Raw genomic sequence first — 19,575 nt, forward strand, 5'->3', positions numbered from 1 at the left:
TCCCTCTTCCCCTCTCTTCCTCCCCCTCTTCCTCCCCTCTTCTCCTCCTCTTCCTCCCCCTCTTCCTCCCCCCTCTTCTCCTCCTCTTCCCTCCCTCCTCTTCCTCCTCCCTCTTCCTCCTCCTCTTCCTGTCACTCCCCACGATGGGAACAGCCCCCCGAGTGTCTTGGTTTAAGCTAATTTATCTTTCCGTTTTGAAAAATTTCTTGCTCCTAAGGACGTTCACTCAGCGTATGTGACCGGGAACTGGGGCCGGGAAGTGAACGCTGGGGCCAGGAAGTGAACGCAGGGGCCGAGAGTGAACACTGGGGCCAGGAAGTGAACGCTGGGAACCGGGGAAGTGAACGCTGGAGCCAGGAAGTAAGCCTTCAGGGCCAGGAGGCTGAACGCTGGGGACGGGAAGTGAACGCTAGACCGAGAGTGAACTGGAGCCGGAGAAGTGAAAGCTGGGGCCTGGGAAGTGAACGCTGGGGCCGAAGGTGAACGCTGGAGCCGGAAGTGAACCGCTACAGGGTGGTAGATCGATCAATACCACTTAACGACTGGGCTGAATTTCTACTTGACAAAGATCTCTGGCCACCACGAGAGAGAGAGAGAGAGAGAGAGAGAGAGAGAGAGAGGAAACCTGAATCCCAGAGTTTAATTTTATACACTAACACAAATAACTTTCTCCTCTGTTACCACTCTATATCTGTTGAATTAGAAAGTACGATATGAGAAAGTAAAGCAACACGTCACTTTCTTGGTCAGTGCCAGGGTTAGTCAGTGCCAGGGCTAGTCAGTGCCAGGGCTAGTCAGTGCCAGGGCTAGTCAGTGCCAGGGCTAGTCAGTGCCAGGGCTAGTCAGTGCCAGGGCTAGTCAGTGCCAGGGCTAGTCGTTACTTTTTTCTCGTTTTAACATTATAGAACTTTGTCGAGTGGACCACAGTCTTCCTCTTGTCTTCCTCCTCCTCCTCTTCTTCTTCCTGTTCTTCCTCCTTCTCTTCCTCCTCTTCCTCCTTCTTCCTGTTCTTCCTCCTTCTCTTCCTCCTCTTCCTCCTTCTTCCTGTTCTTCCTCCTTCTCTTCCTCCTTCTTCCTGTTCTTCCTCCTTCTCTTGTTCTTCGTCTTCCTCCTTCTTCTCTTCCTCCCCCTCCTTCTGATTCTCTTCCCCTTCCTCCTCATCCTCCTCATTCTACTCCCCCTCCTTCCCTTCCTCCCCCTCTTCTCCTCCTCTCCTCCTCTCATCAAAGCTTCCACTCGTTTTAGGATTTTCTTGTCTCTCTTCCTCCCACTTCATCGACCTTGGCTAGAGTGTCTTGCAACCAAACCTAACCTAACCAAACCTAACCTAACCTAACCTAACCTAACCTAACCTAACCTAACCTAACCTAACCTAACCTAACCTAACCTAACCTAACCTAACCTAACCTAAGCAAACCTAACCTAACCAAGCCTAACCAAACTAACAATAAACAGGTAATATCTTTTTGTTTATTTTCTTTATCCCATTGGCTCTCTTAGTCACCTGAGCTGTTACCTGATGATTCATTAATTATGTAACTCTAATGTTACCTGGAGATGTGGAGGTTAGGTAATGGTGGTTATTCTTCAGGTGAAATAAGATAGGGATTAAGTTTGGTTAGATTAGGTTAGGGTTTGGTTAGGTTTTGGTTAGGTTTGGTTAGGTTTGGTTAGGTTAGGTTAGGTTAGGTTAGGTTTGGTTAGGTTAGGTTAACAGCAACTTATTTACAATTTCCTTTGTCTGAATATCGTTTGGACTTCAGAGGTCAGAGGTCAGAGGTCATATAACACACACAGAATACAAGAATTCTTACACTGTTGTTTACCTGTACTGACCTGAGTGTCCTCTATTGTTCACCACGAGTATTATAGAAGCTTGGGCACGACCATGACGGCTCTCTCTCTCTCTGTCTGTCTCTCTCTCTCTCTCTCTCTCTCTCTCTCTCCCTGTCTCTTTGGCTCTGTGTGTGTGTGTGTGTGTGTATGGGTGTGTCTGTCTGTCTGCCTCTCTCTGTCTCTGTCTGTCTCTCTCTCACACCTTCTCAACCCTCCACAGTGTTCACAATAATCAACATGGGCCTGACAGGTGAGTTTCACTGATTTATGTCAACAATTTCTCACCTGGCGGGCGGCGCTTGTAGTGTCGTGTTTGCTGAGGCATTCACGACTAAGGTCTTGTAAAACTCCCACGTATCTGGGGTGAATTCCTTCCTTCCTTCCTTTCTTCCTTCCTCCTGTCCACTCTTTCACTCTTACTTCCTCACCTTTCCTCCTCCTTTCTCACCCCTCCCTCTCCTCCTCACCCCGTCTCCCCCTCACCCCCCCATGTCCCTTTTTTTTTTTTTTTTTTACGGAATTATCCCACCCGAGCACAGGTCACTGTCCCACATCAGGGCCTGGGAAAAATGGCGAATAATAATAATAATAATAATAATAATAATAATAATAATAACAATAATAATAATAATAAATAAAAACACAAACGAAAAAAATAAATCAAGTATGAGAAACGATAAACATTATGTATGTTGTGTTGTCAAGTAAGAGAAACAATTGAGACCCTATAATTGTGTGTAAATGAGGCAGAAAGTCAGATCAGCAACCTGGGACTAGGTCACAATTTCCGTGATGCCATATGGCAGCAAGGTCTACCATTAGACTACTGTATAGTATGCTTCCAATATCTTCCCAGGCGGTAGTACCTCCCTGTTTGGTAGCTGCCTACTACCTACTGCTTAATGGGGTTCTGCCACAGAGGCTAGAGAAGGTGTCACCAGGTGCTGACAACAAGACAAGAGAACACCTGACTCCAACACCTGCTAATTAGCGTCTCCTTGGGGGGGGGGGATTAGTTAATGGTTTAGATCGTAGTGAGGGAGAGAGAGAATCCTACTCTCCCCATCTTCACAGTTCTCTCTCTCTCTCTCTCGTTTCCTCTTGCTCCTTCCTAGTGAGAGTTCCATCACCAGAAAACTATCTAAAAGCTTTCATCCATATCAGCTGGTCTACCCTCTACAACTTTCTCTCGGTAAAAGCACATGAGGGAAACTTTCTTTTTGTTAAGGGGTAGTGGGGGGGGTATTGGTGGGGGGTATTGGTGGGGGGGAATAGTGGGGGTTATGGTGGGGGGTAGTGGGTCGGGGAGTGGCGTGTGACGAGTAACGAAGTGTCAGGAGTGATGGTAATGGTAGTGTTGGTAGTGGTTGGCTGTAGTAGTGGTAGTAGTCTTGGTAGTGAAGTAAACAAGATTCGAAGGTCCATTCCGGCAGAACGACAGCACAGCCAAAGTGATAAGTTGCAGCAACTGATGCTGCAAGTTCCAGAGAATTTGAAGAAAAAAAGTAGCTATAGCGCAGGAGGTGGGCGCCTCGAACTGGTTAACTACGTTACCGATAAGGGCAAATGGTTTCAGTCTCAATGAACAAGAATTTACAGATGCCATTGCGCTAAGGTACGGTAGGCCAGTAGAAGGGTTGCCCTCCCAATGCGTGTGAGGCTCTTCCTATGACGGCGATCACGCCCTGGTGTGCAAGAAAGGGGCCTTCATATGCATGAGGCATGACGAAGTAAGGGACCTTACAGCAAATATGTTGAAGGAAATCTGCCGTGATGTCATGGTAGAACCGACCCTCCTTCCATTGGATGGTGAGATCCTCCAACGTAGGACTTCAAACACATCCAACGAAGCCCGTGTGGACGTCAGTGCTCGAGGATTCTGGACGCGGGGACAGCGAGCCTTCTTAGACATCACAATTTTTTATCCCATGGCCGCATGTCACCGTAACTTAGCTCTCGATGCTGCACACAGGAGGAACGAGAACGACAAGATAAGGGCATATGGGGAGAGAATTCAGAACGTTGATCAAGGCAGCTTCACTCCTCTAGTGTTCACAACCTCTGGTGGGATGGGACCAAGTGCAAGATGCTTCTACGTCAGACTCGCGGAGGTGATCTCCGCACAGAAGCAGCAGCCCAGAAGTTATGTTACTGCCTGGATGAGATGTCGACTGTCCTTCTCTCTCCTTCGGTCGGTTTTGCTCTGCCTCACGGGAACGAGAGCATCTGCCCCAAAGCCGACAACTGCTGCAGATATTGACTATGAGGCAACAGTCACTGAATGCCGCATAGATCTGCGGCTCAACTAACTCAACACAGCCAGGGTAGCTACTTATGTATTAGGATATTTAATATTAAGATAATAAAAAATGGCGGCGAAGGTGTGGCTATTGGGGGAGACTGGAGGCCATTTGTATTGTAGTGGTAGTAGTGATGGTAGTGGTTGGCTGTAGTAGTGGTAGTAGTGATGGTAGTGGTTGGCTGTAGTAGTGGTAGTAGTGATGGTAGTGGTTGGCTGTAGTAGTGGTAGTAGTGATGGTAGTGGTTGGCTGTAGTAGTGGTAGTAGTGTTGGTAGTGGTTGGCTGTAGTAGTGGTAGTAATGTTGGTAGTGGTTGGCTGTAGTAGTGGTAGTAGTGATGGTAGTGGTTGGCTGTAGTAGTGGTAGTAGTGATGGTAGTGGTTGGCTGTAGTAGTGGTAGTAGTAGTTGATGGTAAATAGTGGTAGTGATGTCTACGTGACAATAGTGGTTAGTGACAACATGAAAGATGGGAATAAAATAGTTGTAGCTATGAATTGTGGTAGTATAATGGTATTGAAATGTTTATAGTATAGTATATAGGGGTAACAATATATATAATGATATATATAATGATAGACATATAATGAGTAACTCCCCCACCAAAAAAAAGAAAGATATTCTACATTAATTTATTCTATTTTCACCATTTTCTTTATTTTTTCATTATAGGGAAAAATAAAAACTCAATTAATATCAAAATATATTTCTTTAAGACATTATTGTGTATATAATAACACATAGATTTTTCGTTCCATAACACAGACAAAAGCGTTTGATAAATAAACTACTACAACTCTACATTAATGCTGTATGTTAAGAAATGTTTTATGTGTTGAATGTTCGTTATGTTGACTCTTATTGAATGTTATTTTATTTGTTTATCAAGTGAATTTTAAGTCAACATTCACTTGATATTTAGTTACATATTTTCCTTATTATGATAATTTATCTCGTGGAAACATTCACACACACACACACACCTTTACCTGGACAAATATCTAATTAATATTCACACTTGTATCATATATGAATATTTATTAAATATTTATGTCACAGGAATATAAGTACATAACTCAAATATTAAACTACAAAAAACATGAAAATATTTGGTTTAAAATGTAAATTGACCATAAATACTTCTCAATACTCCTTAATACTTCTCAATACTTCTCAATATCTATCAATACTTCTCAATATCTATCAATATCTCTCAATATTTCTCAATACTTCCCAATACTTCTCAATACGGTAATATTTCTTTATTTTTTCATTTTCATATTATTTTCAGGAATATTGATTAACTATCCATTATGTACTTCTAGTTGTCATTTTTTCCTCAGGTTAAAGTTAGGTCACTGCTACCTTAATAAACCAGTTAATATCGTGTTATGGTCTTGTTTTCATTGTTAATTAGATCATACGGGTCGTTAGTACTAAATGCTATGGAATCATCTTAGTTAAATTGTATCGAGGTTTACAAAATTTAAATAATTTGGTAATTTTTACTTTATCGTCAATTTGTAATATATTTTTTATATATATTTTTGTCTCAAGTGTAAAGTATGTTCGTATGTCCTTTCATTTTCCTGTTTGCAATTATAGTGAATGAAATCTCTTGTTTACTCTATAATCATCATTGTTTTCTTATCTCAGTTTGTTTACACTAAGTCTTTTCAAAATCTCAGGAGTTCAAGATTTTTATTTTCTTTCTGATTATTTTGTTTACTTCATACAAACAAAAAAAATAAGTCATTGTTTACATTTCAGTTTTGTATCGTATCATCAAAGCAGACCCTCCTTCCTCCCTCCTTCTTCCCTCTCTCTTCCCTCTCTCCTCCCTCATCTCGCTCTAACACCAGGGGACGCTACTATAAACATCTTCACTATCTTCACTACCTTCCTTCCTTATCTTCACTATCTTCACTATCTATCTTCACTATCTTCCTTATCTTCACTATCTACCTTCCTTAGCTTCACTATCTTCACTATCTATCTTCACTATCTTCACTATCTACCTTCCTTATCTTCACTATCTACCTTCCTTAGCTTCACTATCTTCACTATCTATCTTCACTATCTTCCTTACCTTCACTATCTACCTTCCTTAGCTTCACTATCTCACCTTATCAATTACATACAAAATGGACCAATTATCGAGTTGATTACCATAAAAGAAATTCTCAACAGGTGTGAAGGGTACAGGTAAGTCTCCTTAAGGTGGACAGGTTAATTACGTTGGAAAGGTACTGAGGTAACGAGGGGATTAAACCTGGTGTAGAAATGAGTTGGTTCAGTATTTTAAGTATGATAATTAGACTCCAGACAGGTAAAATCTCATTAACTACCTGTTTCATTAATAAGAGTACTGATAAAGTAACTCTTAATCACCTACATATATAGATAATTACATTCGGCACCTGCTCAATATTAATCACAAATTAATTAACCTTTATCAATAATTACTTCATTTTTCTAATTACGTAACACAGGTAATTTATTTTCTGGTTACTCTACATAATCCTTCACACTGAAATAATTAAGGATTATACAGTAAAATTTTTCACTCATATGGAATAATTTAAGGGATAAATTATAGTAATTATATACACCTCAAAAGCTGTCGTAATATAGTGGTCAATATATAAACCCATATATCCAAGGTTTAATCTAATTAAACCATCTGACGTTAAACCTAATCACGTATAGAAATAAACTTCATATATAATCAATACTCATAAGCCTCTGCCATCAACATCATACAGTTTTAACCCTTAATGATAGTCTAATTAAAACAACATCGTCACCTATGCAGTTTTAACCCTAATGGTAGCCTAATTAAAACAGTAGTTAAGTATTTATTAACAATACCGTGACTTGTCCATATTACTCTATTATCAGCTTTTGCGTCCAGTCATTGTAAACACGTCTAGTTTATAATCCCTTCATCAGTGAGGTAAACAGACCTACATGTAAACAATAGAATGTCAACAAACACCCTAAGCTTCCATATATATATAGGTTTACTAACAAATATAACAGAGTTTTATAGTATATATATATAAATTTATATATCTATACCAACCATCCACCAATGACTATATACAGTGTACACAGAACCAATGGAAAAAATAACCATACTTTTTTTTTTCGATTATGTATAAAAGTTTTGGTATTCTTTTCAATAAATCTGTTCATTCATCAGTTATTTCCTTTACATATTTTACACTATAGACCAAATCTCACAGCATAAACGCCATACCAATATATACAATCCACCCTAGGTTATGTATGTATGTATGTATGTATGTATATATGTATGTATGTAAATTACATTCATGAATTGACCTGAATTGACCTGAATTGACCTCTGATCCTCAACACACGGCCAACACCCCCAGAGGGCCACGTAGGGCGGCCAGAGGTCAATGATAACACGATAACAATAACGAGATAAAAAAGAATCAGTGGAAATAATAACAAGGTGTGACAGGTGTGATAGGTGTGACAGGCGTGACAGGTGTAACAGGTGTGTGCGTCTCTAATCACCTGCACACGAATCATAGGTGGCTAATTACTCTCACACTATACAAGACATTTAAAACACCCATGACGGCAGATAATTATTCAAAATGTATTAATTATGTGATTATATTTAGCATAATGAGTTATGGCGTAAATCTACAGTTTAAGAATAATTTCCTAAATGGATTGTTTGCTAGTGGGAATAGATTGAAATAGCAAATAGCAGCTAATATAGTGATAAGCGTTTATATCATCCTGTCAAATGTCCTGCTAGTACTAAAAGACAGACAGACAGACAGACAGACAAGCAACAAGACACACACACACACACACACACACACACACACACACACACACACACACACACACAAGGCTAAAGCACATCCTAAAAACTAAAGAAAAAGATTTAGATACAATTATTATCATCTTGAGGAACATTAAGACACACGTACTCTCATGCCTTACCAAACACTAGGACATATTTCTCATAATCCACGTATAATTTCTTAATTATCTATTTACCTTAATATCTACGTCTAGTAAACTCATTCTTAGTTAATTAGTTATCACCTCATTATACTATTAATTAGCTATCAGTGGTATATGTCTCTCAGGTCTTATACGGAACCCGGATTGTCTTAGAAATCTGTTGATAATGAGAGATATGTTTCCCTCTCAGCCAATTAGAATAAAGTATATTCTCATTCGTATCTTCTTATTGGTCGAGTGCGTCATGGATGTGTGTTTACCTTTAGTTTTCACACGAACCAATCAGATTATTCGATGATGTAGGTGGCGGTAATGCCAATCAGAGCACGTGAAGAGACTGATGAGATGTAGGGAGGAGGAAAAAAGATGATAATGAAGTTGAAATGACGAAGGAAGAGAGGGAGAAGAGTGAGGAGAAGAGAATGGCAAATAGAGAGAAGATGGGCAAGAGAAGAGAACGAGGGAGGGGAATAAGAGAGGAGAGATGAGAGTGAGGAGAATGAGAGTGAGGAGAATGAGGAGGGAGATAAGATGGGTCATACAGTGGTAGTTATAACATCTGGCTCTTCACTGTGTTCTATCGTTATTTCTTCTCTGAATGTAGTTAATGGCTCCTCTGCTCCTACCGCCTCACTGTGGGGGGAAGAGACAAGATGGCTCAGGTTAATACTGGTGGGAGACGTGATGATGTGTCTCTCTCTCTGTCTGTCTGTCTGTCTCGCATTTGTCATTATAACGAGTATTTAAAGGTGTCAGCATTATAACGAGTATTTAAAGGTGTCAGCATTATAACGAGTATTTAAAGGTGTCAGCATTATAACGAGTATTTAAAGGTGTGATAACCAGTGCCAGATATTAAAGGTGTCAGAGAGAGAGAGAGAGAGAGTCCTTATATAAACATGAAGAGACCTATTCTTAGACCCTCTGAGACGGCCGGGTTTATTGCTGGCATTGAAGAGAAAAGAGAGAGAGAGAGAGAGAGAGAGAGAGAGAGAGAGAGAGAGAGAGACCTTTCTACACGACAATTATCGAAGTTGGTCCCACATGTGACCCGTTTTCTTTTTTTATGTCATCTATTCCCGTTTTCTTTCCGGGTGAACTATTTTATTATTGTTTTTCTTCGGTTTTGTCTTGATAGTTTAATATATCATCTCTCTCTCTCTCTCTCTCTCTCCCTCTCTCTCATCTTTTTCTCTAGCATTTCTATTCTCTGTCTGTCTGTCTGTCTGTCTGTCTGTCTCTGTCTACCATTGTCCTTATCTCTGCCTTGACCATTTCTCTCTGTCTATGTCTGTCTGCCTCTCTGTGTCCCCTATCTCTGTCTCTCTTTGTCTTTGTGTCTCTCTCTGTCTTTGTGTCTCTCTGTCTGTCTGTCTGTCTGTCTGTCTGTCTGTCTGTCTGTCTCTGTGTCTGTCCTCCAGCAAGCAACACAGATCAGGGGAACGAGTCACAGAACAGATGACCTTTCTACCTGACCCTAATACACACCTGACGCAGATTAACCTGAGCTGTACCTGACAAAACTCCCTACCTCACTCACTCCCTTTCTCCCTTCCTCCCTCCATCCCTCCCTCCCTCCCTCCCTCCCTCCCTCAGTTTATTGCTTGTGTCAGTTTAATCTATTGTTCGAGTTTTTATTTCGTTCAAGCACTGCAGAGAGAGAGAGAGAGAGAGAGAGAGAGAGAGAGAGAGAGAGAGAGAGAGAGACGTATGTATGTATGCTCACCTTGCAATATTGCCATTAATGCAGCTTCTTTTAGACCTCTTGGGCAGGAGTCGTTGAGTGTAGAGGTTAGCCACACACTTAGTGATCGTTCCTCTCACCTGGCGGACAGGTAGACATACACACAGGTGAGTCATAACGCCAACAGGAGGTAAATAATATACACAGGTGTTAATTAGTGTGATGTTAGCAGGTGATTAGTTTATTTCTGGGGTAAATAATTATCTTTTCGTGTTAATACAGATAATAGTTACAGTAATAATAATAACAATCAACATCATATTAATTACATATCAACTTAATTTTTTTCAGGTAAAGTTATAAATAAAAAAAATTAATTCATTACCTCCCATAGTATTCAGGTAAGGATCCATTTAGACAAACAAACACACTTAAAAAATGTCTTAATTGTCCCTGAAGCCATAAGCCATGAAATGTCTTACCTCATTGTTAAGGAAGCAGTATAAGAGAGCGACGAAGAATCCCTGGAAGGCGGTGAGGAAGGTGGTGACGAAGCTCCAGGCGGCAAACTCGACTATGTTCCCCTCTAGTGGTGAGTGAACCATCTGGAGGCTGTTGGTGATGCCTAAGAGGGGCAGTAAGACGATGGCTGCCCGTACTGCCTTCCTGTATGGTGGTGGAAATGGTGGTAGTGGTGAGTTTGGTGGTGGTGTGCGATGGTCGTGGTGATGGTGGTGATGGTGGTGGTGGTGAGTTTGGTGGTGGTGGTGGTGGTGGTGATGGTGGTGGTGGTGGTGATGGTGGTGGCGATGGGGGTGGTGTTGGTGGTGATGGTGATGGTGGTGTTAGATGGTGATGGTGATGGTAATAGTGGCTGGTGTTTTGGTGGCGATGGTGTTGGTGATATGGTGAAAGTGTGTATTAACAACACAGGTGGTAATGAGGTGGTCCATTTATGACAGGGTAATGTTCATGGTCCCAATAAATAACATATTTAATTGGTTCTATTGACCTAAACATCAAATCATTAAGTAATTTACAATCAAAACATTAGTAAGTTGGTAAATTACATATCATAAAATAACATTAATGTGTAAATGTTCCACCTGTTGTAAGCATTACCTGTTCGGTTAGGCATTTACAGGTTAATCAGTAATCGTTGGTTCGTACAGGTGCAGGTTAACGCTCAGCAAGGCACCGTACAGATGTCATTCATTATTATTTATTATTCAGCAAAACACCCATGAACTTTACTACATAGCCTCATATAATTTATTTATTTATTTATTATCATTTTTTTAAGGTAACTGTGTTTGGTGACCTCTGCTTCTTGCTTCAACATGTAAGTAATCGTAGGGTAAGCCTTGACAACTCATCAGCATCTCCCTACCTTTCTCTCTCCTCGGGCTGTGGTAGTTGGGTAATATGTGTTCAATAATATTCCTTAACTATGATATAATATGTATAAGACATTTCAGTTACCAGATTTAATAAGCGTTACGAACATGGCAGCCAAAGGGTTACGAGTTTGTCACAATGATTATTTACTGTCAGGTCAGAGTAACGCGGTGTTATTTTACTTAGAAATATTTGAGTATCGTTGATGTCTTACTTTTCTGTGTTTACTTTAGGTTCTTATTGATTGATTGATGCACCTAACTAGCATGTGAACTAGCAACTAGCCTCCCGTCACCACACACACACACACCCTCGCCTTGACAACACCCTATTCACTACCACCACAAGACTGATGCAGTACTTTTAATATTAAAGTACAATAACATATAGTTGGTACTTTTACATTATATTACATACCATTTATGAATCAATAAATATAATTAAATAATAACTACATTGGCCTTTTGCGTGACATGAATTACCAGCGTTTGTCTTATCCCTCAACACACAGTAAGGGAATCATTAACCGCTTTACCGATTTTGATGAAACTTGTTAACAAAACTCTATATGATCACTTAAGTGTTTGTAGTTACTTTTTCTTCACATCACTTAACTCTAAATAAAAATAATAAAAATAACACCAGTCTGGCTTTATTTACTCTTAGTTGCCAAGTAACTTTACACACCTCCTCCCTCTTATATTACAGTACGTCATTAAAACAACAAAAGTTTCCTATGGTTGGTATAATATTAATATATATTAGTTTTAGTATTAATCGTAATATTATATGTATAAATTTATGTATTGAATTATGACATTCAATTTGTACTGATATTTATTACTACTAAGATATATGTTACTGGATAAATATTTTCTACTTATTTATTTAGATTTATTATAGTAATATTATTTCTTCACACACTACAATGGAACAAACACTTGAGGTGATAAGATAAGTAAAAAGTTGAAATAATTTAGCGTGACTACGAATGTTCCATTACTCTACACACACCATGTTGACAGTTCACCATTTGTCACCAACCATCGCTGTGTCGGTGTCTCCTTGACTCTCTGCTACATAACCAACTACAGAGAACTGATTCCTACATCTACTGTATAAGAAAACGTTGAAGAAATAATGGCGCTACAAACGTGTAAGATAATAGTGAGATAAAATAGCCAAAAGTTGAAATATTTAACAAGACAACGAATATGTTCCGTGTTGACAGTCTGCCACCAGTACTGTGTCGTCGGCGCCTGACTGTCTCCCAATAATGGCGCTACAAACATCTAAAACCAAAGGTGTGGAAAGGTGAGAAAGTTAATGGTGCTACATAAGTGATAATAAATGACCAAACTTAAGTCATAATAAGTGACCTAACTTAAGTGATAATTATTGACCTAACTTAAGTGATAATTATTGACCTGACTTAAGTGATCGTGACCTAAGGATGGCATCAGCATCAACAGAAACAGTGAGTATTTTGACTATTTTTGGTAATATTCAAGATGTTGTTGCAGCTTTAGCAGTTACCTGGCGGAGTTTCTTCTCACTCCAGTACCTGTAATTAGTGTTTTGGATGTCTATTTTAAGTGCAGTTTAAGGTCTTGTATAAATTTTAGTACCGTGTAATTTTTGTTCACCAGGCGCCACTTTATGAATGAATCCGTGTCGCTCCTCCTCACAGAACTGATTCATTCATAAAGTGATTCCGACGGTGCCACATATCTGGGGGTGACACTATACCGCCTCGTAACTGTAGGTCATCGGGGGGGGGTGTGGCACTATACCTCCTCGTAACTGTATGTATGTAATTTTTTCAGTTTAATTTAAATGAAATGTATATTTTGAATGGAATTGACGTCCCTGTATATATTTTTGTGCAATAGTTTCGTAAAGTTTTATTTTCACGATTAGCTAAAAAGTTATTTGCATATGAATTTCGATCCCCGGGCAGGATGAAACTATGGGCAAGTTTCTTTACGCCATTTGCCTCTGTCTACCCAGCAGTAATTGGGGACCTGGATGTTAATCGATTTGTGGATGGTGTTCCGGGGTAATGGTCAGCCAGTGCAGTTGGCGAGTTGTCTGGTCTTCTCGGACTATTCCTTGACACTGGGTCATGCAGCTCATTAAATCAGGGTGTGGTTGTTGTGTTGGCGACATCTTCTACACCTTAAACACTGGGTCATGCAACTCGATAACTCAGGGTGTGGTTGTGTTGGCGACAGCTTCTACACCTTAAACACTGGGTCATGCAGCTCGTTAACTCAGGGTGTGGTTGTGTTGGCGACAGCTTCTACATCTTAAACACTGGGTCATGCAGCTCGTTAACTCAGGGTGTGGTTGTTCTGTTGGCTACAGCTTCTACACCTTAAACACTGGGTCATGCAGCTCATTAAATCAGGGTGTGGATGTGGTGTTGGCGACAGCTTCTACACCTTAAACACTAGGTCATGCAGCTCGTTAACTCAGGGTGTGGTTGTTTTGTTGGTGACAGCTTCTACACCTTAAACACTGGGTCATGCAGCTCGTTAACTCAGGGTGTGGTTGTTGTGTTGGCGACAGCTTCTACACCTTAAACACCGGGTCATGCAGCTCGTTAACTCAGGGTGTGGCTGTTGTGTTGGCGACAGCTTTTACACCTTAAACACTGGGCTCATGCAGCTCAAGTTAACTCTGGGCTGTGTGTTGTTTTGTTGGTGACAGCTTTACACCTTAAACACTGGGTCAGTAACTCGATAACTCCAGGGTGTGGGTTGTTGCAGGACAGCTTCTACACCTTAAAACACTGGGTCATGCAGCTCGTTAACTCAGGGTGTGGTTGTTGTGTTGGCGACAGCTTCTACACCTTAAACACTGGGTCATGCAACTCGATAACTCAGGGTGTGGTTGTTGTGTTGGCGACAGCTTCTACACCTTAAACACTGGGTCATGCAACTCGATAACTCAAGGTGTGGTTGTTGTGTTGGCGACATCTTCTACACCTTAAACACTGGGTAATGCAGCTCGTTAACTCAGGGTGTGGTTGTTGTGTTTGCGACAGCTTCTACACCTTAAACACTGGGTCATGCAGCTCGTTAACTCAGGGTGTGGTTGTGGTGTTGGCGACAGCTTCTACACCTTAAACACTGGGTCATGCAGCGCGTTAACTCAGGGTGTGGTTGTTGTGTTGGCGACAGCCTCTACACCTAAAACACTGGGTCATGCAGCTCGTTAACTCAGGGTGTGGTTGTTGTGTTGGCGACAGCCTCTACACCTTAAACACTGGGTCATGCAGCTCGTTAACTCAGGGTGTGGTTGTTGTGTTGGCGACAGCTTCTACACCTTAAACACTGGGTCATGCAGCTCGTTAACTCAGGGTGTGGTTGTTGTGTTGGCGACAGCTTCTACACCTTAAACACTGGGTCATGCAGCTCGTTAACTCAGGGTGTGGTTGTTGTGTTGGCGACAGTGTTGGCGACAGCCTCTACACCTTAAACACTGGGTCATGCAGCTCGTTAACTCAGGGGTGTGGTTGTTGTGTTGGCGACAGCCTCTACACCTTAAACACTGGGTCATGCAGCTCGTTAACTCAGGGTGTGGTTGTTGTTGGCGACAGCTCTACACCTTAAACACTGGTCATCCCTTCATCACTCAGGGTGTGGTTGTTGTGTTTGGTACTATAATTCTGCTATTACAACCTATAACACAACAATCATCTATAACACTCTTACTCTGACTCACAACACTACAACACGGACTCACAACACACTACAACACCGACTCACAACACTGACTCACAACACACTGCAACACCGACTCACAACACTGACTCACAACACACTACAACACCGACTCACAACACTACAACACTGACTCACAACACACTACAACACTGACTCCTCACCAGATCAGTGACCTTTGGTGGTGACTCATGGACAATAACTCACAGTAAGCGAGATGAGTCATGACTGGTGCGTGTTAAGGGGTGACTCACTCAAGCAACTGCCTATTAACGAGTCAATATATTATAGTAAACTTTATATACGTTTTAGAATATTTTATATATCATTATTTCATCTAACATCTGGTAATAATAATAATAGTGATAATACTACTGTATGTATGTATGTATGTATGTATGTATGTATGTATGTATGTATGTATGTATGTATGTGTATGTATGTATGTATGTATGTATGTATGTATGTATGTATGTGTGTATGTATATGTATGTATGTATGTATGTATGTATGTATGTATGTATGTATGTATGTATGTATGTATGTATGTATGTATATGTATGTATGTATATGTATGTATGTATGTATGTATGTATGTATGTATGTATGTATGTATGTATGTATGTATGTATGTATGTGTGTGTGTGTGTGTGTGTGTGTGTGTGTGTCTACTCACTTGGCCTGTTGGGTCTCAGAGGACACACTGGCCTGTAGCTTGGTGATGAGAACTCTTAGTATGTTGAGCAGGAACAGGAAGTTGGTCTGGGGAAGGAAACACAGATATGTTAATTACTACTACCATCTCTCACCTGTGTGATGAGAGATACTGAGAGACAATTTATCTCTCACTATCATCTCTCACCTCGTGTTTTAAGAGACATTAAGAGGATAAAGAAGATGAATGACTCTGCTTTAAGACTTTGTGAAGCAGTTTTAAGGTTTACTGACTCGTTTCCCCCCTCCCCCCACATCCTCCCCTCCCTCTCCTTCCCTTCCTTCTCCTCCCTCCCCCCGTCCCCCTCCCCCCTCCTCCCTTCCCCCGTCCCCCTCCCCACTTCCCCCCTACCCCAGTCCCCCATCCCCTCCTTCCCCCGTCCCCCTCCCCCGTCCCCCTCCCCGTCCCCCTCCCCGTCCCCCTCCCCGTCCCCTCCCCCTCCCCTTCCCCGTCCCCCCTCCCCCGTCCCCCCTCCCCCCGTCCCCCTCCTCCCATTCCCCCGTCCCCTCCCCCCCGTCCCCCCCTCCCCCATCTCTCCCCCTCCCCTTCCCGCCGTCCCCTCCCCTTCCCCTCCACCCTTCCATCCTCCCTTTCCTTCCCTTCTCCCTCTCCCCTCTTCCCCCTCCCTCGTGTGCAAAACAACTCCCAGAAACAAATCACATAAGGTTAGAGTTGAGCCTCACACACACCACCTACACACACACACCCACACACACACACACACACACACACACCTACACACACCCCACACACACACACACACCACCTACACACACCCACACACACACACACACACCCACACACACACACACACACACACACACACACACGAGACACACCACACCACCACACCACCACCACACACACCACCCCAACAACCACCTACACACACACCCACACACACACACCCACACACACACACCCACACAGGAGGAAGTGTCGTAGGTGTTTGCCAGTGCACTTCATGGTGAAATGTCTCTTCTGCCTCGTGGAGTTTCGAAACCTTGTCGTTATGTTGGACTTTCCAGGACATGGAATATGGCTTCTGAAGGTTGAAGGCGGTTAACTGACTCAAGTTATGGTGGGTGTGTGAGCGGTGGGTGGTGAGGGTTGTTGATGTGGGTGTTGATATAGGCAGATCTCAGTGGTGTGGGCGGAGTTACAGTGGATGTGAGCGTTGATGTAGGCGTTTGGTGTGGATATTGATGTGGGCGTTTGGTGTGGATATTGATGTGGGCGTTTGGTGTGGATATTGATGTGGGCGGATGTGTCAATACATTTACGGCAATCTATTTACCTTAAAGATATTATTCTCTTTAAAGTTGACGTAAATGAGATCTGTTATATTATTTCTCTTAGTATTTCTCTTCTTATTTCTCTTATAATATATTTCTCTTCTTATTTCTCTTATTATTTCTCTTATTATTTCTCTTATTATTTCCCTTATTATTTTTCTTATTCTCTTATTATTTCTGGGCTAATCTTCAGTCGTCCACTCAGCCCTTGAAGATAAGACGGTCTCAGATTTTCCCCTCGTAGTTGGGTGGTTGATACGGCAGCTGGAGTACTGACCCGAGAGATAGAGAGAGAGCAACCAGCACAACACTCACAGTAAAGATACTATTAAAGTGACACCTGGCAACCCCTTCCACCGTGACTCACCTGCCGCGGGAAACGTTTAAATGAAGACTATTATAACACCTGAGTCACGCTCCTCTTGACCTACCCTGCCCTGACCTAGCTTAACCCAAACCAACTTAACCTACCCAACCTTAACCTAATTTGACTTGGCCTGACTTAGCCTAGCCTAGCCTACCCTAACCTAACCTAACCTAAGACCTATAATACTTAATTGAAAACTCACATAATTAAGGAGAATGAGGAGAGAGACTGTACTTTAAACTCTGGGACTTAGTGGGACCTTCTGGGACTTAATGGGACCTTCTGGGACCTAGTGGAACCTTCTGGGACTTACTGGGATCATCTGGGACGTACTTAAGACCTTCTGGGACCTAGTGTGATCTTTTGGGATACACTGGGACTTTCTAGGACAAATTGGGATTTACTGGGACCATCTAGGAGTTATTGGGACCTTCTGGGACCTTCTGGGACATATTGTGACCTTTTGGGAGCTTCTGGGAATTACTGGGATCTTCAGGGACCTTCTGGGACATATTGTGACCTTTTGGGAGCTTCTGGGACTTACTGGGATCTTCAGGGACCTTCTGGGACTTAGTGGGACCTTTTGGGACCTAGTGGGACCTTACCTATCCCTGGGCCACACGCCATAAGCAACTTCCGACTTATCGATACTTCCATAACTCGTAATTTGTTCAGTCAAGGTTCCGACTTAGAGTGAGAGCCGTTCACGTCTGATCATACTGAGGCTTCCGTTGATAAATACATATTCATATATAAACAGACTATGTATACCTGTACTTGTATATGTATAATCTCTTTACTCATACATATCCAGGTATTTTGTTGTATACCAGATGAGAATAACATATGTAGTTAATCCTCTCCCACCATTACCTCTAGGTGACACTTCTATGCTAATGACCCTAAATATGGTAGTTCAGTAGTTAGGTCGCCTGTCTCTCTCGTTCACAAGAGCTGCGGTTAAATTACTAAATTATTCATAATGGAATTTCTTAATTGGATTTTAGATGTCTATTAATTCTGAGGGGCGTCCCTCTCAACAGAGATTATGGCTTCTGTTGATCTAGGCGTCCCACTCAACAGGGATTATAGCTTCTGTTGATCTAGACGTCCCACTCAACAGAGATTATAGCTCCTGTTTATCCAGGCGTCCCTCTCAACAGAGATTATAGCTTCTGTTGATCTAGACATCCCACTCAACAGAGATTATAGCTCCTGTTTATCTAGGCGTCCCTCTCAACAGAGATTATGGCTCCTGTTTATCTAGGCGTCCCACTCAACAGAGATTATAGCTTCTGTTTATCTAGACGTCCCACTCAACAGATTATAGCTTCTGTTTATCTAGACGTCCCACTCAACAGATTATAGCTTCTGTTGATCTAGCCGTCCCACTCAACAAGGTTTCAGCTCTCCCATTTAACCAACGCAGGTATTATAAGGCGCAGGTAAACCCGTTAATTAAAAGGTGACACAGGTAATGTTTGTGTCGACGTTCTAACTGGCGCCACTACTGCCTCTGGTGGTGAGGGAGGAATCTGGTGTACTAAAGAAGGGAGCGTTAATTAATTGGTGGTGTCTGTCTGTCTCCATTCATCTATCCTTCCTCCTTCCTTGCCCCTCCTTCCTTCCCTCCTTCCTTCCTTCTTCTTTTTCTCCCTCCCTTATTCCTTCCTTCCCTTCTTCCTTCCTCCCTCCCTCTTCATCCCTTCCTTCCTTCCTTCCTTCCTTCCTTCCTTCCTTCCTTCCTTCCTTCCTTCCTTCCTTCCTTCCTTCCTTCCTTCCTTCCTTCCTTCCTCCATTCAGACATAAACTACCCTAATTCTACAAGGTCTTAAGTACAGTGGAAGTTATTCACTGTAGGTTTATATAGACAAATATTTATATATAAATTATTTAATAGTTTACAACATCACTATAACATAACACCACTATATCATAACATCACAGCAACACCATAACATAACAATTTTACCTTCAAAACTTAATTAAAATTCCCTGACCCATAACTCAGGTGTATAAAAGAATAATTATTTCCTCAACAACACAATTAATAAACTAATTCACTTTACCTGTGATATCTGATCTTGTCACTAATCTCTCTGTCAATTTGATGGAATTCGCTGGAAAAAGGGTAAAAATATATTGCATGGGTTCTGTTGCAATATGTAGAGGTGTGGTGCAATGTTGGTCACACACACACACACACACAGACACACAGACAGACACAGACACACACACAC

General features: G+C 41.7%; 1 protein-coding gene across 1 annotated transcript in view; it reads right to left on the reverse strand.

The window, feature by feature from the left end:
• Positions 1-6,116: 6,116 nt before the first annotated feature.
• Positions 6,117-19,575, reverse strand: part of LOC121855884 (PDF receptor-like) — a 43,149-nt gene continuing 29,690 nt past the window's right edge. Inside the window, exons 10-13 of the mRNA XM_042351053.1 lie at positions 15,635-15,720; positions 10,315-10,498; positions 9,875-9,972; positions 6,117-8,781 (exon numbers count right to left, since the gene is read on the reverse strand). Of these exons, the coding sequence (XP_042206987.1) occupies positions 8,685-8,781; positions 9,875-9,972; positions 10,315-10,498; positions 15,635-15,720 (465 nt within the window). The 3' untranslated portion in view covers positions 6,117-8,684. The remainder of the gene's footprint in view (positions 8,782-9,874; positions 9,973-10,314; positions 10,499-15,634; positions 15,721-19,575) is intronic.

This window comes from Homarus americanus, unplaced genomic scaffold (assembly GCF_018991925.1).
Source record: "Homarus americanus isolate GMGI-L3 unplaced genomic scaffold, GMGI_Hamer_2.0 scaffold14873, whole genome shotgun sequence".
NCBI lineage: Eukaryota > Metazoa > Arthropoda > Malacostraca > Decapoda > Nephropidae > Homarus > Homarus americanus.